Source organism: Haemaphysalis longicornis, unplaced genomic scaffold (genome assembly GCF_048455015.1).
Source record: "Haemaphysalis longicornis isolate Haplotype H1 unplaced genomic scaffold, Haemaphysalis longicornis Haplotype H1 scaffold_7, whole genome shotgun sequence".
Classification (NCBI taxonomy): domain Eukaryota; kingdom Metazoa; phylum Arthropoda; class Arachnida; order Ixodida; family Ixodidae; genus Haemaphysalis; species Haemaphysalis longicornis.
This window is the reverse complement of record NW_027526422.1, coordinates 63,283,890-63,310,361: the sequence shown is the minus strand read 5'-3', so window position 1 is coordinate 63,310,361 and position 26,472 is coordinate 63,283,890. Positions and strand designations below refer to the sequence as shown.

Below are 26,472 nucleotides of genomic sequence, written 5' to 3'. Positions count from 1 at the left end.
CGCGAGATAAACACGCCAGTGACAGCGGCCCAAAGAAGAACCAGCGCAGCCAGCGCGACCGACGAGAAGTCGCTCGGGCGCCGCCGCGTTAGCTGGGCGACGTCCGACATCGCCGTTTCTTTTTTTGCTTCCCCTCCACCCCTTTCTCTTTTTCTCGAACGCCTCCAATGCCGCGATGAAACCCGTGTGACGCAGGCATATAAAGGCGTTCTTCAAAAAAATGATTTGACGAACTGGGTCAATTTAGAGAGCACTGACTCCGGCCCCCCGCCCAACAAATTCACAAGGGTCTTGCTGTCTAGGTCGGACAGAATATTCGATTTAAAGAAATGATTCGCGACTCACGCGAGGCCCCAAGGGTGGGCTCCCAACAGCAGAGTCACAGCAGAATCGCATGCTTTGACCTCCTGCTATGACCTCCCCGTTGAAATTGGTTTCGACAAGATTTCCTTCGCGCGCACATTACGTAAGAACCGCCCGATCGATAAAATGGCTAGAGCTTGTCGGCTGCTATCGCTGAACGCAGCCCGAGTGAGCCTGTACATCGTGAACTCCCTATAGTTTGTTCCGTTCGATATCCTGTGCTCTTCGCGCCGTGCAGCTCCAACACCCCCCCCCCCCCCCCCCCACTGCACGCACACACACACACACACGCATACACTCTTCATCATAAACTGGAAGCCACCCTAGGAGCACTCGAAAAGCAGTATACGGCCAGGCTCACTTCTGGCGCTCAAAATAGCTCTAGCATTTCCAGCGTCGTATCCAATATCCAGTGGCACACTTTGGGATCACCCCGACGACGACGTTTGAAGTGTACACTTCAGCCACGAACTGCCAGCACATCTGTGACTGTGACTGGCAGTTCGTGGACTGCCAGCACTACGACTGCCAGCAAATCTGTGAACCAACGACGAAGCCTAAATGATATTGCAAAGCATTTTTCTTTTTCTACTAGTAAAACAACGTTTGCAGGACCCCTTTTAGGTGACTAATAAATAACTAGTATCGTCCAACAGCTAGTATTACACCCCAAAAGGCTGCATTACGTCTGTTTATGTAACACCGTTGACAAGGTGCTACCGTTCGTGCCAACCCGATTGGGCTGAATCGACTGATAGGCCATTCCACCCAGATATGTTCGGGCACCGCGCTTAATTGATTTAAACCACCCAGCAGCTTGGTACCGTTCTGTTTATTGTCTGTTTGCATGCCGGTTGGGCTGACGTAGTGTGAGAGAAGACATCCCGCAGAGTCGTTTCTCCTGGCGAGAGAGGAACCACAGTAGCCGCCAGAAGCAATACTATAGCTTTTGAAGGAGGTCTCCCTCTCGTTCGTTTTGTGAAGCCGGAGGGGTGGAACCATTTACTGTTTAACGACCGTGATTACCGCCACCGGGTTGCCCGCAACGGACGGGAGCTTTGAGGTCATTCAAGGAGTCATGGGGACAAGCGACGTTCTGGCTACACCGCTTGTACTGCTCAAAGTTACGGAGCTAAAGCCTGTTTTCTTTTTCGTCCGACGTGTTGGATTTGACATGTCGGATCCAACACGCGAGCCGTGTCGGACGACCGTTTTCTTTTGCATTCGAAAGCAGAACTCCGACAGGAGTGTCGGGACAACTATACGCCAGTTGAATCGAGCGTTGTGGTTTGTTCATCGGACCATATAGTATACTTTTTCTTTACGTTCAACCAAGTGTTGTGATAATTTGAGAAAATTTGAGTTTATTTCCCTCAGCATATTTGTATTTAGCGTACCGATGGCGTGAATGTTTATCTCGCGAGACATAATCAGCCAGTAGCCGTAACTTTGATGTAGACGCAAGCGCATTACAGCGCTTCCCACACACCGGTACATGCCCGGCGATGCTGCAGCTCCGCTCGGGCAGGGTCACTTTGGGTCGGTTATGTCGGACGAGCCGTCGGACACGCGCGTCAACCAATCTTGGACGAGGTCGGACGAAGAAGAAAACAGGCTTAAGAACAGTTCGTTGCACCTCTGACTTTGGCGCCGCGGCGGCTGGAACACGTCTGCGAGCGAGGTACTGTTGCATTGTGTCTACTCAGCGTGGTTCCAGGAATTAGGGAGGTCGCGCGGCGTGTGACAAAAGAAAGGAATTTTTGTCTACGCGGAACGGAACACGGTTACAAGCGCGCATGATATGGACAATACTTTAAGACCAGCCGCTCAGAGTTGGCTGTTGCCTGGTTTGTTTTCATCGGTGCTGTATTTGTGTTTTGCTGAACACCTTCGGGTTTCCGAGTTAGAGTGAGAGAGTTGGGCCACGTGATTATTCGAGTACACACCTGGGATTGCTTGTTAGTGTGGCCAATCACTGGCCTAGTGGAGGTAATTAATAGGTCCTGAGCTCTGGTTATGACGACTCTTTCGGAGCGGGACCTTCGGATTAAAACTCAGGTGTTGGGGATTTTTCGGAGGAGCGAGGGAACCCCGCTGGGTGCGGGCTTCTGCCCGACCCTTTTTCTCTGATCATGAGCAATCAAACACTGTAATTGAACACTGTTGTAATTGAACACTGCGTGTTAATAAGGTGTACATCTTGTTTTCGGGGAGTAGACCGTCGCGTGCTACGTGTCGTCGGCCAACGAATCTACCATCATCAATCACCAATCTACCCATGCCCCACAGGGACACATCGCTTGAGAACTTTAACTCATCCCTTCCAGTGCCCATCTGACACCCCGCATCGCTGCGAACTGTCAGTGATACGGAACTCCTTCCTAACTCGGTTGCAACTTATGAACGGCAACGGAAGTTGCCGCTGTGCCTCATCACCGCAGCCGGACGTTACTCCGCGCGCTGCAAGTACTGCGTTACTGGGAATACTTTGAACACGGCACGAGCCGTTTCAGTTATTTTTATACTTGATATGCTTATAATGTACGATGACAAACAAACTACGTGAGAAAAGGCAGACGACACCACGCATTCATAGCTACCTCCTTTCAAAACGCGCGAGCCCGTTGACATATGGGTGCGTCGCTTAGGCGGAGCGACACCGTACACGAGCTATTGCCGTTCTTAACTTGTTCCCGAGTATACAAAACATCCGAACGAAGGGAAAGATTCGAACGTCTGGCTGAAAGCCCAAGCCGGTCGCACCGCGAGGCAAGACCAGCAGCTCGTTCGACGCGGCGCGAAAGCGTTCATCACTGCAGGACGCGTCGAAATTGCGTCAAAAGACGGGTGGCACGCGCGGAAACCAGTCGGACAGCTGCTGCTGCTCCGCACAGTCTCTCTCGCTGCGCAACCGAACAAAGAAAAACGAAAACGACGCAAGAAAGGAAAAAAAGGAAACCGCGCCTGTCGTTTTCGACGCCGCACGAAGCGGTAGGACGCGGGTTTTTACAAAGTACGCGCGCCTCAGCTGTAAGCTCGCGCCACGCACAGACGCGCTGCGGTGTCTTTTTTTCCCGCTCTTTATTTTGTTTCCCGCGCTTTTTCTGAGGGCTGAGGAAGAGACGTGCCGCGACTCGAAACTCGAGGAAAACACTGCTCCGTCGATCGTTCGTGTTGTGTGCGTGAGGCTGCACGACTTGACTATACCCGGAGACACACACACGTATCTGCCTCGGCGGCCTGTAAGTTCGTACAGGGATGTCCCAGTGGGCACTGGTGGTTACAGGGTTTATCACGGCTGTCATGTCAACCCGCGCGTGAAGGAATCTCGCCGGTCGTTGCAAGCGGACGCCGCGTCCACCTTTGGGTGCAATGCCGTGTGTAGTAATTAACGCCGAAAAGAAGGTAAGAACACGACAAAAACACGTAAACGGCTTCTGCTGCGGCTGTAAGAGCCTAGAAACACGCCTCGTTTACTAATCATTTTTCTTGTACACGGGCCCGTGTAAGCCCGTGTAAGCCCGTGTCTTGTCAACGTGACAATCTTTATAGCCTCCTCTTTTTTTTTTTTTTTTTTACATTATTGCTACTCATTTAGTTCGCGTACACTGCCAACAGCTGGCGTTCGCTATCTCGGTAGAATTTTGTTTGACGCAAACACTCATTTTGAAGGACCTTGCGAATCCTCAAAGTCTACCCGCGTTGCCCGAAGGCGGTGCAAAACAGAGCTATAACTCACGGAGCTAATGAATTTCCTATAAACGACCAAGGAGAGGGCGATAATTAACACGATGGAGGAGGGATGAAATTAGAAAATTCTGAGGCATAAGGTGGACTAAGGCATCGCAAGACTGGAACGGCTGGAGGAGCGTGGGAGAGACTGCAGTGGACGGAAACAAAATGATGATTAGGATTATGATGACCAAGCGGAGTGGGAAACACGGCAGAAGCTAATGCGTGCTCTGAAGCCCCTTATTGATCGCGTTAACGGCTCCGAAAAATCCATAAATCATAACAATTCATCCAAAAGCAGGAACAAAAGGTCATGTCTACAAAATGCGAGCAATACTCCAAGGAAGCGTTCGGTATGAATGGTCGCCACATTTATATCCATAATCGTCGTTGTCGTCCTATCTAGGCCCACAGCAAGACGGAGGCTGCGAGCTTTAACAAAATCCGGCATTATTGCTTGCTTCGCTGCAAACCACGGCACCACTTGCGGAACAGCCGCTACCGTCCCGATCTTTCGCTAGACGTTGCCACCTTGTTCCGCAGACTTTCCGGTACAACGTGACGTCATCACTGGTACATTTAAATCCACCATCCTCATCGTCGTCGTCGTTTTGTCTAGGCCCACAATACCTTTCAGCTTCGGACCAGCGTAAGCAACCCTTCCCCCGTAACCACTACAATAAATTACGCGAGTCTGCAGGTACAAGATGCCCAGTGCAATGCCGCAAGAAAGAAGTGTTGGACATGGGAGAAGCAAAAAATGACAGTGCCACCATAGACTACCAACGACTTCGAAGGCGTAACACTGATGCAGACCACGAAGAAGATTGCTGAAGTGAGAAACCGTTCCAGACTGGCTTCTTATGGGGTGTGGCGGATTGATTGATTGATTGATTGATTGATTGATTGATTGATTGATTGATTGATTGATTGATTGATTGATTGATTGATTGATTGATTGATTGTAGGGTTTAACGCGCCGACGCAACGCAGGCGATGACGCGCGCCGTAGTGGAGGGCTCCGGATTAATTTTGACCACCTGGCGATCTTTATCGTGCGCCGAAATCTCGTGCACACGGGCGTTTTTGCTTTTCGCCTCCATCAGAAAAGCAGCCGCCGCGGCCGGGAATCGAACCCGCGACCTCGTACTTGTGGCGTAATGGAGTAAGGTGAGGACACGTTGTGGTATGACTGGGACTATCGCAAGTTTGCATCCTGGATTTTGTGGCGTCCGTCAGTAGTGTGCCAACACAACACTCGGGACTGTTTGCCTCAAGTTAGTTGCGTTCGCAAAGTTGCTTCCTCTGAGGAAAGAGACTGCGCAAGGCAGCGCCGGAGACGGCTCAAGGGAGAAGCTATTTAATAAAAGGGACAGCAGAAGATGCGCTAGAATACCGCGCGTGCGGGCGCACTCGAAACTGTTTTTCTCAGAAGCGCTTGAAAGAGAAAGGCCGCTGCGGTGGTCCCCCCGTGTCCCGGGGCTCACGGGAGGCAGGCGGCCATTTCGCCAAGCACGAAGACAATTTGCGGCCACATCGCCGCCGAGTATTACCGTCTCCGGCCTCTCGCTGCCTTTGGGCCGCCGGTCAGCGTTCGTGCCCTTGAGGTGCTGGCGCAACGCGGCTCTACTGCGCCGGCCGCAGCGGTCCGTGAAGAGAAAGTGGCCGGCACGGAAAGGAGATCGGCCCCCTTTTACGGCTTCAGCTGCTGCCCCGAGGCCAAGTGCGGAGGAGAGAACGGGAATGGATGTGCGTAGAAGGTCCGCGGTGCATTCTTTCGACAAAGGCTTTCACAAGATTTGGCCCCACTGGAGTTGTATTCGGCTGAAACCTCCCAAATCGGGGGAGGCCTTCGTCCGGCAGGGGACATAGATGAAGGAACGAATGCAGCTAACATAATTACGAATAAAAGGAAGGCCAGAAGTTTTGAACGCTAACAAAGCATAGTGGAATTCTTGACCATTGTTCCAATGTTTGTTTTAGTAATACGAAATAAAGTGGCGGAACACAGGCGCCCGGGGAGGTCGGACGCCAGGGGGGTCGAACGCTCAACCTTCGAGCGTGGCCTCCGCGATCGGCTACCGGCGGCGGCAGCCGATCGCGGAGGCCATGCTTCGATTAACGCGTCTGACGCTGCCTTACCAACTCGGCTACCAGCGAGGCTGTATTTTCCTTCGCTCTCGGTGGGTAGTTGCGTTAACACAAGTGCACCCTACACGTAGGGGCAGATAGCGCCGCTTAGAAAACTCAGGGTGAAGCAGCAGATGTAGCCAAGGCCAGTGCCCACTACACATGCGGCACCCGCCCGTCCGGGGCCAGAGGGCGGCGAAACCGAATGGGTATCACTCGGGAAAGGAGCACAAATATTGAAAGGGGAACGCACGAAACAACCAGGTTTCGAGCTCGACAAATTCTGACGCAAGCTCGACTACGACACAACCCTGCTTTCCCCTGGAATCTTCCGACTGCTGCGGAGGCTCGCAGTCTCCGTCCGCGCGCAGCCGAGAGCCGGTCAACCCGAAGAGGCTATGGCGAAACAAGCGACCTGAGCGGCCGCCGCTTATCGACTACGAAGCCCCCCGGGCTACTTTGCTCCCTTGGTCTCCTGCAGCGTCTTGCTGCTGCCGGGGGCCGATAAGGTGCCCCGGGGCGGCGTCTCCCGGCACGACGCTCGGCCAATGCGCGCCCACTTCACCCCGACCGAGAGAAGAGCCCTGCTTGGCTTAGAGGTCACCCTCTCGAGGGTCAGTGCTGCGGCACTGGCAGGGCAAAGCGAGTGCACCGAACCACTAAAACATACGCCGGGGCACGCGAGGGCAAAGCAACAGCTCGCTTCGTTTTCGGGTAGTTTTCTTTTTTAACGAAACAGCACGGCCATCCGGTATTTTACAAAAGGCGTGCCTTGATTATGCTGAATGCGTGCGAGGGGCGAACGAAAACGCGACAGCGAAATTGTTTACGTCTCCGCGAGAGTTCGCACGCGGGAACATAAAACGCCTAGATTCATCCTCCCCGAATTTAAATTTTCCCGCCAGTAAAAGCTATTGTGGCGACCATCCCGTGTATATAACCACAGAAAGCGGCCGTGGCGCACTGCCACCCAAGGACAGACGCCGGCGCCATTTACTGCAGAAAATGCACCGATCTGTCCTGACGTTGAGGCTTAGCTCAAGAAAGGCTTTGCTCGAACCAAATTAAGACTCACCAAACTACGAAATAAGGCGAAATCTGAAAGCCGCGCATAAAAGAGCTGTTACCAAGTAAAACCCCGTTATAACGAAATCGTCGGTATGAGTAACTGATTTCGTTATAAGTCAACACTCGTAATAAGCGATTTCGTTATAAAAGGGTTTACTGCACCTGCCAAGGCACCACACGCAGGTTTTCTAGCACTCTTTCCCGGCTTCGCCTGTACTTTTTTCAGACGTGAAAACAAGTTGGAATGGTATGTACAACCAATTCGATTGGTTCAATGTAACAAAAACAATAAAGCAAAGCGCAAAGAAAAACTCAGGTATGAAGTTGACGTAACGCGCTATTCATCGTAGCGCCTTCCGTGGTCGTAATTCGCAGCTGCGTAAGAAACACCCTCTAAGAGAATTAGAAATACGAGAGCAGAGCATCTACTCGGAAGTTTGACGTTTCGTCATAGCGCTTATGAACACGTGTCCCATCTGCACGTTTCGCAGGCGTCAGGCGACCGGTGTGCTGACACAGCACGCATGGCAGGACCGATGGGAAAACACAGAATAAAAAATTGCAGTAAGCGAGCGATTAAATAAAAAAAATTAAACGTAAAGAAATCGATGGAAACTACGAACGCTACACACGCCGGCGTTTTCCTCCGTTTTGGAAATTTCCCGCGACGACGCTCTGAGTCACGACGGCTACTCCTTCATGTCGATTACAAAGGGGATGGGGGGGGGGGTGAGGACCAACTTTTTTTTTTTTTATGCGAAAACATTAAATGGTCCACTGGGCGAAAAAGCCCGCGTCGGAGTGCACGGAACGGCTCCTTGGGAAGCGTTCCACAGCCCGAGGCGTTACATGGCGCGGGCTTGAAGACTTGGCTGTCAAACTAGCGGGAAGACAGGCCGCGAAATCGACCACCGTCGTCGACTCTCTCATTAGACGGCGGCGGGAACGAGCAGTGTCGCAAAGCGTAGATGACAGATCGAAGCCATTCGAAAGCATTCAGGAGGGTCGCGGCAGGATTACGAAGCCCTTCGACAGCGCGAAACAAATGCAACCTGCGCTTCAGGCGGTCAGGGGACATGTATGCTTTCGCATTCACCATCCATAATAAGCGTGCAGGTGTCGTCTGACTCTCGTTTTTAGAACACCTTGCGTAATCTAGATTTGGGAACAGGTCCTTCCTCCTTTCAATAGCGCCTGCTGCAGTTTTGTTAGGTCTGGGTGGCGGAGGGGTAGCAAGACTGCCGTCGACTTGTTCCAGAAGCAGCAGCAGCACGTGCGGGCCAGATAGGCGACAGCTGCAAAAAGCGACCCGCTCATTGCCGCGCCGACAGGCCGCGGCGAGGTGGAGCTGCCTGCCCGCTTGCATAATAGCGTATGCACCGACACTCGGCGGAGCACTGCTCGGGAGTTAGCGTCCAATTAAGGCGGATACTCCGCAGACCGTTGGAGGAGTTGCTTCTCCGCCCGCGTGCAGGAGAAGCTGCTCCCACGGAGGCGCCAACACGCGACTCAGCAGGTGCAGTCCGCGCGGGTCTTGTACGAATACGACACGATAATAACGAGGTGGGGAGAATGATAAAGCGAACAGCAGATGCCAAATGGTTTCCTCTCCCTTTGGAAGCGTTTCTTTTTTTTCTCCCTCTTCCTCGTCCGCCGCATAAACGATCCAGGCGGTGAGCCAAACTTTTATGGAGACAATCATCCCTAATAATCAAGGAGCGGAGATCAGAATGTGTCGAAATAAGTCTAGTTGTGTTGATCGCACCTTGTGAAGGCCGCCGGACAACATGGTTAGCAGAAAAATCGCGAGAAAACGTCGCATAAACCGAGAAAAACTGAAGCCCGAAAGACCATACTCAAGTTGTTGCGTAGCGTATCGGTTACGTATATGCCGATGGGGACCGCACCTTACGTCAACAAGCCGGCTCAGCCAGCGACGAAGATTACGCGACTTACCTAAAAATAAGAAGGGAGAAATATAAATTGAGAGAAAAAAAGGGGGAAAGGAGAAGCCAGCCGGAGCGAGCGATGGGGCCCGTATAAAAAGAAAACAGCAACGCGCGGAGAAAAGTCGGGAATGCCGAGGAAAGGAGCTCGTCAGAGAGTACTCACGGCGCTTCGACGAGAAGGTACATCGCCGTTGACAGCGAGTCGCAGCAGAAGCAGCAGCCAACGTGACACCTCGGACTATCCTTGCCACGCGAGCAGCGCGGTGAGGCACTGCCCGAGGCGTTATCACCGACCGGCGTCGACTTCGGCAGGGCGCGTCTCTCGGCGAGAGAAGAGGAGAGCGACGCCGAGTCAAGAGCAAAGCAGCCGCCCCGCCGCGAGGGAATAAAAAAACTAAAAGGAAGGCCAGAAGTCGCGATAAACAACAAAGCGCGGCTGGAGAGAGAAAGGAGGGAGCAAGTTGATGAGGCTGGGGTTACGTTAGATAGAAGAAGGAAAGAGATGGAGGGGATTGCGAGGGGAACGTCGGTGGTAAAACCTCCCGCCGCCGCCGAGGGGCAGTGTACTATCGAAGCATTTCGGGGTGCGCGGTGGATGCGACGACGGTTCAACGTCATGCTCGAGAAGTGAATGCCGCCACACCCGCGCCAGAATTACTACTTTAGCTGGCTTCACCGTCGTTATAAGCCGAATATCAGTAATACAGCGTCGTTGCGCGAAGGTACCAACGAAAAGCGAACGTCCTTCTATTCGTGTTTTTTTTTCTTTTTGGGGTTTACTGATGCGTAAAAAGCGCGTAGCTCGATGCAGCGTGATAAAAACAAAAAAGATGGTGAAAGTGAGAGCCTAAACGTCGAAAATGGAGATCCGGCAGATGGGAATCATTCCGCGATTCAGGCGCGGCGGCGTCACGTATGAACGACCGCACAAGCCTTTGGGGGACATGCGGCGCCAGAAATAGTAAAGCCGAAAACAGAACGTTGGCTAGTTGGATAAACAAACCTTAGAACAATCGACTTTTATTTACTCTCTCAGTACCAAGGACAATGCGCACAAAGCGCATGCATTCACCCACTCTCCGGCTGCTCACTGACAGCCGCCGGCGCCGGAGCGCGCATCCCGAGAAACGTCAAAACAAAAGAAGGGCCCCCACCACGTGCGCGCGGAATTGTGCATCTGCGGCGCTGCGGCCGAGAGAAAAGGCCCAGAAATGATCTAGACCACGCGGCGTCGAGCGCGCCCACGTGCGCGTGCGGCCAGAGCAACATACATCTGACAAGAGAGAGGAGGGGTCACTGACCTTCTGTTGGAGCAGACCGCATATTTGTCCTGCCTGGGCATGGTCAGGTACTCGTCGCCCAGGATGAACAGATCCTTCGAGATGATCATGGTGCAGCCGGTCCCGTACGATCTCAGACGGTAAAAAGCACGGCGTCCCAGCGAACGCCACCACCAACACACGCGACAGGGGCAGACGAAACTACGGCGCGAGGCGGCGGCAGTCAGGCCGAACCGGGGTTCGCCGGCACAACCGCCCGGCGCACAGGATGATGCATCGCCTCCTCTTTCTCAGCGGCGCGGCACAGAGCAGCAGTGAGGGCAACAACGACGACGACACTCACGCCGGCCTCTTCCCGCAGGCATTCACACACAAAACGCGAGAGAAAGCACAAACGCGAGCAGGCACCGTCGCTGGGGCGAACAACGGAGCACGGTAGCGCGGGGTCCTCCGGGCGGGGTGAATCCCTCCTCCCGGTCGGGCCTTCAAAAGAAGTAGGGGGTCGCTCTCTCCTCCCGCAGTGCAGCAGGTGCCGCCTGGGGTGCTTCAGGTGCGTCAGCAGGTGAGCAGGGGGCGCATGGCCACGCGTCGTCCAGCGGCGCCCGAGGTCCGGCTAGTGGAGCAGCAGAGGAGACTTCGCCGTCGGCAGACCGCTCGCAACAGCCGCGCGCAGTCGCTGTCGACACAGTGACTGAGTTATTTGCGACGCGGGCGGCTGGCGGCGCTGGAGGCGGCAGCGCGCGCCGGAAACGGGTTGGGCCGAGTCCAACGCGATGCACCGGCTCGCCGGGAGGGTGGAGCGACCCGGGCGCTTTCCCCGGCGCGCTGTACTACTCGGCTCGCTCGCTTCGGCTGCTTGGTTTTCCCTCCGCTGTTTGGTGTTGCCTCCGTCTGCCGAAATGTCCGGCGACGTCGCTCTGCCAGACGTCAACGAGACGGCGGCTGGTCGAAGTGCGCGGGGCGTTCCCGGTAGCTCGGGTCGTGACCGAAAGTGTGATCACTCTCCAAATTCACAAGAGATTTGACGGAATGTGGTCTGTTTTGAACAAAGAAAGAGAGAGAGAGAGAGAGAGAGAATAAATATTTATTGAAAGAAGAGAATAAAAAAACAGCACAAGTGGCGGAATTCTCAGTTTCGTCAATTTCGGGCGAGTTCTGATTGGCTCAAAGCAGGCGATCTGATTGTGGAGCAGTCCAAGCTAGGCGGGGCGTCGGTTTCTCTGCATTTAATTGGTCAAAGTCCTCGTAAGTGCAACTTATCATGACTGACGCGAAACGGGCATTTTCGAAAGGGACACAACTCAAAATTGTGCCCTTGATTATAGTTGAAAGCAGATGCCCCGGATGTGACGATGAAGGTTGCAGGCAAGGCGGGGCGTCGGTTTCTGTGCCCGTCGTTGGTCAGGCGACGTCACGCTCGGACTGGACGCATTTTAAAACTCCGAATTCCGCTCGAGAGTTATGTGTAGTTGTAAACGTGATAAAAATTCAGTTTTAGAAAAAGAAAAGCTGCTCATGAACGAAATGCTCAGAAATTGTCTACTCATTTTGATTTTAAACTGAACTGAACATTTTATGAACAGGCCATGTAAAAATGTTAGCTAAAGCGTGTTAAGATAGATCCATTTGCAAAAAGAGAAATTCCAAATTCATTTTTTTTTCAATCGCCTTCGGTAAACACATCTTCCGATTCAACTTAATCCACCTTTCGATGACTATAACTTTCCTGCATTACTTGCAACTAGTTCACTCGACAATGCTTGTTGGCTAAAAATCGTCGACAACAACCGGCGGCTTGAAAGGACGGCTGACAAATAGCAGCCCTTGGGAAAAAATACGGGGTACGCTTAAACTCGTCAAGAATGTGAAGGCGATAGTCTAGTTGGGTCTTCGGCTGAAATGCTAAGCACCCCTTCCGAAGCTCCTTCCGCCGTCTAACCATCGCCAGGAGCCTCCTGGTAATCTCCGTCGGTACATTCACCTGCTCGCGCTCATATTTTTGGTACCTCACAACGTGCTCCATTAAACAGATAACCAAGGCTTTCGCTTTAAAATGCTGCACGAGTAGCTGTCCATGCCATTGATACAAGTAGCTATCGACTCACACTGCCACCGTGGCCAGCGTAGACTGATCATACTCATTAAAATTTGTCTAATAAGACTACACGGATCTATGTCGCCAAGCGCACTTGGTGCAATGCTGGTTCTGAGATAAACTTGCACTTATGAGACATGATGCGCATATACACTCCTAAATTGCAATAAGCCAAGTCCGCCGGTGTTTTCGTTCTTATTACTACTGAAGTCCCGAATATATCCAGTGGATATGCCCAAATAGGATTTGGTAATTCGAACCATATTATACTCATCGTTGTATTGATCCGTTGTGGTTTTGTCGCTTGGCGATAACAAGGAAGAAATTTCCTTTTTATTTTATGACTTATATTTTGCAGGTCCAAATGTGACGACTCAAACCATTTTGGATCGTTACTTTTCGTTCCGGAGCCTAACCAAAGCCGGAGAACGTTAGCAAACTGGAACGAAACTCATTTTGCTTTCATGCTTTCCCGCCCTGTTTACAGCAAGACTGCTAAGTGGCTAAGGAATTGTGCTGCTGAGCCCAAGTACGCGGGTTCGGTTCCCGACTGATGCGGGCGCCGCTTTTCTGATGCAGGTGAAAAGCAAAACGCCCATGTGTTGAAATTTCTGCGAACGTTAAAAATGCCCAGGTGGTCAAAATTAATCCGGAGCCCTGCACTGCACAGCGCCTAATGTAGCTTCCATGTAGCTTCTGCGCGTTAACCCCCCCTCCCCGCCCCCTTCCCCCTCCGCACACACACACTAAAAAATAACGTCGCCTTCCTGTCCAAAAGAACTGTTGAAAGCTATGCTTAGTGAAAGCTGTGCATAGCAAAGCTAACGATGTTGAAGGCAACGTATACAATAGGTCCTTACAGAAATTGTCCCCATGAAAGGTACTCAAATAGATGACACAACCATTATTAATTATCTATCGGTTGCGGATTTTTAAGACCCGTGGTCAAGAGTCGGCCAGTATTACTTGGGACCTGTCGGCTGCTTGAGCTTGAGTTAAGGTTGTCGGTTTAACATGGCCTGAGCTGAACATCGCAGCCTCCCAGGTGACTGTTGTGTGTGTGTGCCGTCTGATATCTGTGAGCACGCCCGTACGATATGAACCACGCTTGCCAGGTTTTCCAATGGCTCAAATCGGCCTGGGTATATTTTTCTAAGTGGTAGCCAAATTAGGCAGGAAAACGGGTTCTCTGCCGCGTGATTGCACGCGCGAGCTAAGTCCTTAGGTAATGTTTCAGTGCACTTAACGGCAGGGAAAGGGCATAAACTATGCCTCGATGGCAAGTGCGGAAATAAGATATCCCGCACGCAATCAATGACGCAAAATTATAGTCGACCAAATGATAGTCGACGCAAAATGATAGTCGGGGGGGGGGGGGAGGGGGGTCGAAATTCTCCTGGAGGGGTGTTGGGGGGCTGTTGAGGAGGGTGTATATAAATCCCTGGGCGGGGTGCTCGTGGTTGTCGAATCTTTTTGGGGGGTGTTAAATTCCTTCGGGGTGGGGTTGGGTGGGTGTTAGGGGGGGGGGGGTGTATAAATCCCTGAAATTTGGGCTTCAGGGAGGAGCGACGAAGTGCGGCGTCTGATGCCGTGCGTCATAAAACCACTAGATAATGCGTAACCAAGCTGCGCCCCTTCCGCTCGAGTGGTTTACCACTCGCCTTCAGCTTAGTGGGACGGCTTTCAATTTTCCGCTTGAATGTATACGCCTCCCTGACTTTGAAGGTTCGCGTCGCGGGTGTATGAAGCTCGGCTATAAACACTGGCATAGCGTCAAGAGTAAATCCGCAGGCGCAGCTGCCATACCAATGGACGCTAAAATTTGGAGAAATAATTAGACAAACAAAAAGTTAATACCCACATGGTTGGTTGGAAACAGCGCGTTAAAACGGGATCACGAAGAAAAGAACCGAAGAAAAGAACCGTGATCCCGTTTTAACGCGCTGTTTCCAACCAACCATGTCGCTTTACCAACTCGCCCGACTCTCCATCCTACTGCTAATTAATAGCGATGTACGCGATAACTGAACAATGAGGTCAGAAATAAGAGAAAGTGCGTTCACGCGAAACGCGGGTTTGCTACGTGGAACGACCCTCAAATTTATTTCAACTCCAAATATGCCGCAATCGGTGTTATGTGACGCGAATAACGAGCGAGGCATGCGTATGCACGCAGGCCAAGCTAGGCGAGCAGAGGCAAGTACGAGCCGGGCCCGGTAGCGAGCTGATTGACCGCCCCATTCGGCTGAGTCATTAAAAAAAAAAAAAAGAAAGAAAGTCGCTATATTCTCATCAGGCAGAGTCGCTATAGCCCCAAAAGTAGCAGGCAGCTGTGTCAACATGCCGGGCACCTTGCGTGCACTCGCCGTGTGGCATCGACTCTTTTGCGCGTGCGAATAGCAGCTGCATCGGCGCACGACCACCACCGCGCGCGGAGTTCCAGCAGAGCCTCCGGTCAGCGACCCTGCATCGGCGCAGCCGCCGCCGAAGCTCCCGCAGCAGCAGCAGGGCGAGCGCGTTCCCTTCCGATATCGGTCCAGATTAGCCGCGGCGGTCTTCCTGCTTTCCCAGTTATTCAGCGGGGCCTGCCGAGAGGCGTCACCCGTAGCAGCGTCACCGCAGAAGCCCTATTTTGGGCCCCCGTCTCCGAGTCTGCACCCGCTCCTTCCCACCCCTGCGCCGTCTGCTTTCGCCGCCGCTTCCACCCACAAGCGAAGCGAGAGCTACTCAACGCGTCAGCCCCTGCGCGCGAACCACTGCGCGCATACTGAACCAAACTCACCCACTCGCTCTCCGACGGGAGCGACCATCCAGGATGAGGAACAACCGGTAGAAGAAGAGCGCCCCCGATTCTTGCTCGTGGTCGCCGCACGGCTTTGCGCCGTCTTTACTGACCGCATTGTGCGTCCTGTTGCATGTTTATGGCCATGCGGTGCAAGAAATCGGACAGCGCGGGTTGCTCGCTTATTTTTGGGCGCGTGCGCCGTGTACCCGACAACAATGAAAGGACAACTTATAAGGAGGCCGAGCTGGCGTCGCTCTTGACATATGCCTTTGTGCGCGCGTATTCATCACGGACCCGAGTCGAGGCTGAAAACGAGGAAATATACACGCGAAGCATTCGTGGGGCCGTCCTGGCGCAGACCGTGCTTCAATTTGAGAGGCTTGTAAGTGGGGCGGGATGAGGAAGAGAGCGTATATGTATCTGCAAACGAATACGTTGGGTGGGACGGCGTTAAACACTTCCGTGCGACTTGAATTTAAAGCGAAGGCGTTATGCGCCCCGTGACGCGAAGAACCCGGCGTTGTGAGCAGTTGGTGGCTCCGAAATTCCGCCTGCCTTTAACCGAAGAAAGAAAGCAAACGGTTGGCAGGAACGGGAATCGATGAACCCACGAACGCGCGTTGAAGGGCGAGTGTCTTAAGCACTAGTCTACACCTGCACTATACGTGCAACAGTTATCGAGTCTCGAGGTACACTTAAGCCCGCTTACGTGTTTTCAATGCGGAAGCATTTTAGGAGAGAAGCTCTTTTGCAAGGTGTGATTTTTCGTGTACGCAGTTAAAAAATACAAAGAAATTGCCGAGCGCCCGCACGTGAGCGCGGGCCTCGCGGCGACCGCCCGGCAGTTAATAAGATCAAGAAAATGACCAGCGATCGTGTGTGCGTGCATCGCGACGACCGCCCAGGGTCCCTGTGCACGTTTGTCAAGTCACGCACACCCACTTAATGAGATTGGCCAAGATTGCGGCGACCGCCCGGCAGTTTAAAAAAACCAAGAGAATGCCGAGCGCTCGTGTTTGCGTGCCTCGCGGCGACTGCCCAGCGTCATCGGCGCACGTTTTCAAGTCAAGCATGCCCATTTGAAAGATCGGCAAAGATTGGCAAAAAAAGAGAGCAAAACTCCAGCTTTCGCCGTTACCGCGGCAACACTTGCTCAGGACGAGGAAGACAGGTTTTAGCGTACGCCCCTCTAAGGTGATGTCCAATGATTATCACTTCCGAAAAAATGAAGGAAGCTCACACTTGTAGCAACAACGATGGAGTAAAGGTCGTTGGGGTAGCAGCAAAGAAGCAAATCGGCTGCAATCGTGGACTTAAGCCTTCGTGATGGTCGTGAAGAGGGAGGGTGTACAGCTTCGCTACCTTCAAGTCTTAGGCGTTAGAGTGAGCTTCCTTCATTTTTTGGCTTTCCTCGGCGCTGCTTTACTGATACATCGATAGTGTGTCATGCTGGTTCGATGAAGCTGCCATCATAATGCAGGGGTAATGTAAAAGGGACTGGTTTGAAGTCGCCGCCACACATGCGTGCATCTGGAAAGCTGAGTAACTGCTGGGGAGGGGGCTACTCTATAGTCTGGGCTAATGGTAAAGGATTTCAGTGTAGCGGAGTGGAATGGGAGGGCGGCGGTGCGAAGCCTTCCCCCCTCCCCCGGAGCGTGAAGTCACGGGTAGCGGCGCGAGCCACCTCTCGTTCCCTTCAAAGAAGGAGTGACCGGAGGTTCGTATCAGTTTTATATAGGGGAGATCCTTGTTTTGACTGAGAAATTTGGGAGTTGGGGTAAACTGTGACCTGTCTGGAAGTCGCGGCTGGATTGCTGTGAGGCTGGAAGAATGGTCACGATGTCTCTCTAGGCTGTAGTGGTTGCGAGGGCGATGACTGTTTCGTAAGCGGTGGTGGTCACGGCAGTGAGAAAAGGGAGGGGTGTTTTGACCGTAGGTTGCCAATCCCTGATGTAATCGATTTAAACGCAAGGGAGCAATCTGTGAAGTAATTTTCTGGAACGTAATGTTTAGCGTAATATTTAGCGTTCAGGCAGTTTTACGCGGCCCCCAGCGCGTCTGCAGAACCCCCACCCCTCCTTCTGTCACTTTCTATCTGAAGGCCTACACGCCAGTTTCGGCGTTAGACGGAATACAAGAATAGAATTGACCACTACAAGTTAACATTGTCCCCCATCTTCACATTTAGCCAGATCATTGTCAATTATTGTCAAATATTAATGTCAATTCGCCGAACTTTTCTCTTTGTCACCCAACCCCCCACCCCTCACCCGATTCGCCGTGCGGCCCTCCGCCATGTCGGCTTCATGTAACTCGACCCTCCCCCTCAAAAGGGTGCCGACCCCTGGTGTTAAGTTCGCGCACCTCACTTAATTAATTAATACCGCCCGCCCGGCAACTAGGTATCGCGCGGTGCGCATAGCGTGTTTACCTGTATTGTGCTTGTTTTCCTGCCAGCCGAGCTGACTTGGGCGCGAGGGGCGTTGGGAGAAACCGCGGAAGCTTCTCTTTCGTTCGCCGCGCTATTGTGTTCACCCGTCGTGCGGGCCCAGAGAGGACGTTTACGAACGCGTCGGTCACTCCAAAGTAGTTAAAAGCGATGCTAGCTTTTGAAGGAGGATTTCCTTTCGTTCGTTTGGAAGACCGGCGGCGGGGGACTATTGACATCTTAACCACCGTTATTACCGCCATGAGAAAGCCCGAAGCGGACGGGAGCTGGGAGTCAGTCAAAGGGTCAAAAGTATGAAGGGGTCACTAGAGGTTATGTTTACCAGGGTTACACAGCTCAAAGCTACTGGGCGAAGTTTCCATTCGCTCCAAGTCTGGCCCTGGCGACTCGGTGGCTGGGATGCGTTAATGGTTCGGTGACCAGGCTTTGTCGTGCACTCGACGTGTTCACAAAGCAAATGAATTTTTAGCGACGCTGGGCGATTGGTGTGAACAATACTTTAAGACGAGCCGCCCGACAACCGATGGCCGGCGCTAGATTTGCTTTTAGTTGGGGGATTTTCATGTGTTTTATAATTGTGTTTTGCGAATACCTCCGGGTTTCTGTATGAAAGTGAGAGAGCTAGGTGGGTCACGTGACTATTTTGAACCCACCTAGCTTTGTTTGTCACTGTGGCAAATCAGGGGCCTATGTGTGGGCTAGTCAATGACCCATCCTCACTCTCAAAGTGTGACGTCCCTGTTTTGGGCGGGGTTTTAGGGGTAAAAAATTAGAGTTTGATGTTTTAACGAGAGGAGAGGGGAGCCCCGCTCGACGCGGGCCTTGCCCGACCTCTTGCGTGCGGTCACGAGCCTTGATAGTTGTAAATACGTATAGTGTAAATAAAGTGTGCATATTGTACATTTTGCTTTTGCTCAGAGTGGCTCATCGTTTGCCACGTGCCGTCGACCACGAGCAATAGTTTCAGCGGGTCATCTCTTCGGTCTTCGGGTGACCGATCTTCCTGTTTTAACTCCTGGATTACACAAACCGGGCCAGAAATTTCAAATCGGCAAAGTAACGAATGCTGCCGTACTGCTAATTTCTTACGTTTTTGCTTGTATTTTTTTTAACGTTTGAGCAATGGGAAGGCACGCTAGCCAGCCCGGACCCCGGCGATAATCTTTAGCCGGTCAGAAGGCCCCTCGGGCAGTGACCGCCCAGGGACTTTTACACTAAGATGACGTATACCATCGGTCTTCTGCACGCTCTCCCGAAAAAAAATGTCTGCGCCTCCGTTTATGGACGACATTCGCCTATGGGCTTCGGGTGTCAACCGACCACAGCTACGGGCACGACTTCACAAGGTGGCCAATGTCACGGGATCTCACCTACAAAGATCAAGGTCTGGGCATCTCGGGTGACAAGAGCACGCTGGTTGCATTTACCCGCAAGCCCATGTCCCGATATAGCATCAAGATCAATGGGAGGTTGGTTCCCAACTCCAGGCATCACAAATTCCTTGGCGTCATCATCGACAGGGACATTTTCTGGAGTGCACATGCGACTGTCCTCACCACCATTGCCGACATTCTCAGATTTCTTGCTGGTAAGACGTGGGGAACATCGATAAGAGGAATGCTGCAGCTGTATTCTGCACTTTTTAAGGAGCATTGCGTTAGCTTGCCCGCAGTTTCCAATAGCTGCTCCGCTAAACTTCGGTCAATACAGAGCATCCAAGCGCAGGCTCTGCGTACGTGTCTTGGTTTGCCGCGTTGGGCATCAACAGTGCACGCACCATTTGCATCGCTCAAGAGCACCCAATAGCAACGCACGTGGCTACTGAAACACTACGTTTGTGCATCAGCCTCCTCACGACGCTGCCATCTCACCATATAGCGCAGCTCCCTCAGAATAGACCACGATCTACGTTTTCAGCCATTGTAACAACGCACAGGGCTGAAATCCCGTCGAGGTACGCCCCTGCGGTTACACCGCCCTCCCAGTTGTGGTGCCTAGAACAACCTAAGATTCGTCTCAGCGTTCCTGGATTTGCAAAAAAAAAAAAAAAAAAAAGCCGACGTGCCATAATTGGCCCTTCAACAGCTTACGATACTGTTACTGCATGAACGTTACAACGACCGCAGAAACATGTGTACACGGATGGCTCAGAAACGCCATCCAGTTCGGCAGGTGCGGTGGTAAGTTGTTTCAGCAACTCGACTCCGTGTTGCCCATACCACGAGCTCGACAGCTACAGAACCTGCAGCCATTCGCGAGGCTCTTGATCACGTTATCGGAGCTACTCCTCAAAACTGGGCTATTTTCTCTGACTCCAAGGCTCCCTTACTAAGCTTACAAGCAGCCCTGCGCTACGCCCCCCTCCACCAACTGGTGATGGAGAGTAGGCGAAAATTCCATCAAGCCATGACAGACGGCCATGACATAATATTTCAGTGGTTTCCAGATCACTGCGGGATCATCGGCATATTGGCGGATGAAGCTGCTCGTACAGGCCACGAGAGCGAACGCACCATCCTGCTTCCGCTTTCAAGGACCGATGCTGCGAGGACGTTTCGCTCCATTGCACGTAGGATTACTATGAGGCAATGGAACGCACCGGACTTTACGAATCCCCGCCTGTATATTCAAGATCCCCTTCTTGAGCGCCGCCTTCCTTATGGGCTGTCTCGACCCCAGTTGACTTTACTTTGTAGACTGTGGTTGGGAGTGGCCTTCACGAAAGCCTCCTCCTTCATTATCGGGATGGCCAGCAGCGCCCACTGTGACGCCTGTGGGGCGGAAGAGACTATAGAGCATTTGCTGTGTCGCTGCCCCGAATACTCGTCGGAGAGAAGCGTGCTTGCCACCGCGCTCAGACAAACGACCATTTACGGTATCATAGGTGATCAGTCCCTACCATCGACTTCAGAGAAGGCGACGAGAGCCCTTCTACGTTTTCTGAGCGAAACGAATTTGCATGATTAGTGCTTAAAACGGGACTAGATTGCGCGTGTTCCCACTCCTATCTCTTCCTCTTCTGCCGCCCTCTCTTTGATACCCTGAATCTGACTCCCACAATGCAGCGTAGCAAACCGGGCTCTACACCTGGTTAACCTCCCAGCCTTTCCGTCCTTTTTTTTTTCCTTGTGTCTAGAAATTAAATGAAAGTTGCAATGGTTCAAATAAAGTGTGCTCCTCCTTCCCCTACGTTTTGGGGATTTGGTCACGTGATCCGGAGAGGTGCGAAAAGCTATACCATACCATGCATCGACTCTTCACGTCGAAATTCCCGCTCTTTTGACTATAGACGAAAAGCGTCGGTAAACGCTAAGGTACTAGCGTTCTGCTCTGTCATTATAGATCATCACTCACGCCATTTATTCCTCTCTTACGGACAAAACGGGGGTTGGAAAGTGCAACTCCAGCCGCAGTTGTCGACAAGTACGGTTCCATAGCATCTGCTGGTGCTTTAATCCGCATCTCGCGATCTGTGCTCCAACCGGCTTCTCTACGTCCGCCTCTGGTCCCATGCAAAGTCCCTTTCGATCCCATGCAAAGTCCCTTTCCGGACTTCCACACCTTATCGCCACAAACACACGTTTTGATGTCGTTAGTGATGGCGGGAAAGAGGCGGAGGTAATTAATGAACATCAATCGTGTTCGGCTAAAGTGATGGTCAAAAGAAGCTGCGCGCATGTTAACGTGTTTACACACAAACGATAATCGTTTTATTTGTCCTTCAAACGCCCTTAAGTGCTAAACTGACGATTCTTGGTCCCAGCACCTTCACTCCTTTGCACTCGCTGCAGAAGACGCTCATGCGTCTATACACCTCGCATTGCAGCGACTTCAGCCGATTCGAACACACGGCGAATAACATATCTGATGATCGCTCCTCATTAGCCGGCATCGTGAACGAGGGGCGCATCGGCGTTCAATGCTGACCGCGCAGTCGGGTGACGTCATCGGCCGCCGCGGGCAATATCGGCATTCCATCAGCCTCCATAGGTCAGCGCACTATCGAACGGGCCGCGGGCCCCCGGTGAGACGGTGGTTGCGGAGCTTTGCTGCCAATCCAATCACACGGATCGCTGCAGTGACCGCGCAATGTCTTCGACCATTTTCACGACACGTGTACAGCTATTGCAGCACACCGTAAATGACGTGATGAGCCCGACGTTTTCTGAATTCGGTCACACCTGAAGTTTCGGGATGTTTCACTCTCATGCCAAACTTGGCCATGCCAGGATGTGACCAATTCCACCGAAACGGCTCAGTTTGTTTCTTGCTCGGGTAGCGGCTATAGAGCATGAAAAATCTGTCAGAATGCACTTGCACCCGCCGTGGTGGTTCAGTGGCCAGGACGTCTTTTTTTTTTTTTTTGTAGGTGTTTATTTTTTCTGGGCGTGAAAAACGAAAACACCCGTCCGTGTCTTGAAATTTCGACGCACGCTAACGGGGCATTGAAATGGGCTTGTCGACATTGCATTTGTGGGTGCATTGGGTGGATTAACCTATTTAACCTATGACTTGACTGTTGGAGAGACTCTCGAGCGTTAGCTAATCTGTAATCGGCGACAGAAGAGAAAAACACCATGCCTGCGCAGTTACCGGCTCGCTCACCAACTACCACCGTGACGTCACACTGAATTGCAATGTGTTTTCATGGTGGCTCAGCCTTCACAATAATTATTCCTACCATTTCATGATTAATAGCTACTGTTTGTTTGTTTAAAACCAGGTTTTACAGGTTAAACATGCCAGAAATGCGCTAAGTTTAGCCCTGTCACCGGTATGTCGTCATAGCTATCGTCAGCAAATGAGGGGAAAGGAACGTGCGAGGGAAGCGCACTTTCGTACCCACTTTTCTTGTTAAAAATGCACGTAAATCGGCCGCAGTCCAACGTCGCTCCGCGCTATCGTCGCAACCACAAAGATATTATGACGCTGACGTCTTGTCTGTGCGTTAAGAGCTACATTCTGAGGCAGTACCGTGGTTCACCTTCACCAAAATGTACTTTATTGACCAATCCATGCCACCAGCAAAGCCAACCCGGCGAATGACAGCGACGGTCATACAGTTTGATTCAAAAGTTCGTTCTGCGATATGGCACAACGCAATACAAGCAGGCCCAAATGAAAGCCGTTACATATGCTTTTCTGGTGCATAAATACACACTCCAAGCCATACCCGTGGTTTAGTTTCAGCAAAATGTACTTTATTGACCAATCCATGCCACCAGCAAAGCCAACCCGGCGAATGACAGCGACGGTCATACAGTTTGATTCAAAAGTTCGTTCTGCGATATGGCACAACGCAATACAAGCAGGCCCAAATGAAAGCCGTTACATATGCTTTTCTGGTGCATAAATACACACTCCAAGCCATACCCGTGGTTTAGTTTCAGCAAAATGTACTTTATTGACCAATCCATGCCATCAGCAAAGCCAGTCCGGCGAATGACAGCGACGTCATCCATTTGACACAAAAATGCGACCTGCGCTGATGGCACTGCGCAATGGTACATGGTCGACCTGCTACTGTTTGGGAAAGAACCACGGTTGGCTTGAGGGCGATACCATAGAGAAAGAAATACTATGGCGATACCGCAAGGGAAAGGTTTCTGGTAGTACGAAGTTAACAATGCTCGATACACATTGATATTCCATTTAAATTCGACGATTAGTGTTGCTGCGGTGTTTTGAGGTGAACGCGCTATCACTACTGTGTAGCGGCATTATTGAACATTTATTTTTAACAACTTGGCGGAGTAGCTCAGCATATACCTATACAAAGGATAAATATAGCCAGCTATAGTTAAAAAATAGTAGGCGCTGCAGTGTTTGCGAAGCGCACGCCCGCAAAGACGTGACTATTTTTTATTTCTACATCTCTGTAGTTGCTATTGTTAAACTCGCCCTTTGTCAGTAGACAATGCACAGATTATGCAAGTCGCACCGAACGAATAAGAAAGGAAAGAAATAACAAACGGAAGGCGCTGAGAACTACCAAGTTGAATGGGGCGTCCACTGTTTGGTTCGCTTTATTGCTACAGAAATAACACCGAATGGGCTTCCAGAAGTTGCTGAAAAAGCTTGATGAATTAAAATATTTTCAGATTTCTATAGAATGTCGTATCTCGCCTCATTGAATAGCTATTTAACGACAATTGACGAATGCTGTTCATTTAATGATCCACCGGGGTGGCTCAGTGGCTTGGGTGTTGTGCTTAAGGTGTTGTGGGCACGAGGTGACGAAGTTACGGCCGCGGCTGTTCTGGTGGAAGGGAAAGTGGGAAACGCCCATTTGTTCGAGAGGGCGAAGCAAGGTTTTTATTCCCCAATGGTGCACGTTTACACCAAATCCTCTATTACGACGAGTCTTCAGCGGAAATTACAGCTTTTTAACACGAAAGTGTTTTATTCCTGGATACACCAAGATTTCACTGACATCATATCCGTCACGCAAATGACGCCAGTACAACGAAGCAAGCGGCCTGTAAAGGGTGCACCCCTGCACACAGCGTCTTCTTGCGGTGAAGCAACTTTTAGTACTACATAATACTTTATACTTGGGGTTGTTCGTTTTCGGGTTTTATATTTCAACACGAAAGTTTTATGCCGGGATACACCAAGATTTCACTGACGCCATATCCGTGACGGAAATGACGCCAGTGCACCTTTGCCGATGCGACTCGCCAGCAGCCGCCGACCCGCAAATCATGCTTAGCTGCAAATTTCACTGCACATTTCACTTTCGTGTTTTACCGATTCCTATGATAGATGAATCAACTAAAGTTTTTTTTTTACTCTAACGCCTCCACTTAAAACAATCAGCCCGTTTTATAACAATAGTATAGTAAGGGCAGTTTCTCCTTCATTACAATTCTCCTTCACGGTAGGGGAGCAGGGCTTCTTACTACTAAATTTCGACAGATATGAGCATGCAAAAGAAGGTGCAAGTTATCTTCGTGGATGTTCTTTTCCCCGGGTATTCTCCTCCAAGCTGCCGTAGCGCTGAGGATCTCATCCCGGATATCTTCAATCGACAAACTCAGCTTCAGATACAAAAACTGTACCTTTATTTACAGCCCGGCGGGCGGCTAAGACACAATGCTCGGGCGGAGCTCGAAGACGACGGGCCGAGCTCTCCTGCGCCCGGACCGCGTATCTCTTGTCTCACCTTCCCTTCCTCCTGCCGCTGATGGCCGAGGAAGAAGGAAAATCCAGTCGTCTTCATCGGTGGCCATCCCATGTGGTGGTGGTTAGGACATCCGATGCGAGCAGGCGCGGCCTTTGTCGGAATGCGCGGCGTTCGAAAGCGCCGCGCAACACGTGCCTTCCATTTCCGCGCTGCTCGCCCCAGGGCCCGCGCCAGTTCGTGCGTCGAAGCGCCCGACAGTGAACTTGTACTGAGGGGGTCAAAACTATGTTAACAGTATGCTCTGATCGCAGGGAAACTTGTAAGTTTACTTGTAATCACTTCCCTTATGAAGATTCTTTGCTTGCGTAGAAGCATTTGCGACAACCTTACATGCCAGAAAAAAATATTCTGCAAGAGTAGAACAATGAGGTATCCTCTTGCCTTTGACCATGAATTCCCATGGTGTCGTCGCACTGAACACATTTATGAGCTATTGGAAGTATTAGTGGAAAGTAGTCAATGGAAGATGCGTGGATATTTAGAGGGGGCATGGAGACAGAATATAACTTAGTTTGATTTTAAAGAAATCGCCTTTGGTAAATCACTCAGACCCATTCCAGCCATGAAATATGTCCTTCAAACGAAAAAACGCAAGAAAATATTGAACGACTTTAAATTTTGCCAGTGATGTAACGTGGGCAGGGATGGGGTATACTGGGCAAGCGCTAAAACATCAGTGAACGTTAGCATTCAAGTGATACGATCAAACGGAAATAGGGACCCCACTACAATCGCCCGGTAAAGTTTTTTTTTATTTGATTGATTGATTGATTATGGGGTTTAACGCGCCGACGCTGCACAGGCGATGAGGCGCACCGTAGTGGAGGGCTCCGGATTGATTTTGACCACCTGGGGATCTTTGACGGGCACCGAAATCTCGAACACACGGGCGCTTTCGCCTTTCGCCTCCATCAGAAAAGCGGCCGCCGCAGCCGGGAATCGAACCCGCGTCCTTGCGCTCAGCCGCACGACGAGCCACCGTGGTGGGTGGTAATGTTTTTCGGTGGTGGCCGAAGATTATGCGTAGAGACGTTGCCGTAAAGTTGCGGGGGAGTCACCACTGCTTTATCTGTCTGATTTGTTTATTTATTTAAATAAAGCCTTCAAGCCTTCAGGCCTTCAAGCACTCCGACCAAAGTGTCTCCCGCCCGGCGTCCAGCGGCTTGTGGACTGAATAACGCCGCTCCACCCCGCCACTACACTTCAGACGCTCCTCTCTCTGTGGGAGTTCGACCACGTCGACCGCCGAATGTAACCTTTAAACTCGCCCCCCCCCCCCCCCCTTTCCTTTATTCCCCATGCCGACTGACGTGTCCACCTTCTCCTGCAATAGTGTCTTATTTATTTATTTATTTATTTATTTATTTATTTATTTATTTATTTATTTATTTATTTATTTATTTATTTATTTAAAGTGTGAAAGTGCGCCCTAACA

General features: G+C 51.4%; 1 protein-coding gene across 2 annotated transcripts in view; it reads right to left on the bottom strand.

Annotated features, from left to right (window-relative positions):
- The window catches only part of LOC144145808 (uncharacterized), a 160,413-nt gene extending 149,196 nt beyond the window's left edge, over window positions 1-11,217 (bottom strand). The window contains exon 1 of one of the 2 annotated variants that reach the window (XM_077677563.1): window positions 10,544-11,217. In XM_077677563.1, coding sequence (XP_077533689.1) covers window positions 10,544-10,632 — 89 coding nt within the window. In that variant the 5' untranslated portion in view covers window positions 10,633-11,217. Of the gene's footprint in view, window positions 1-9,405; window positions 9,554-10,543 lie in introns of those variants that run through there. The other variant, XM_077677565.1, reaches the window with a different exon arrangement.
- Window positions 11,218-26,472: the final 15,255 nt, after the last annotated feature.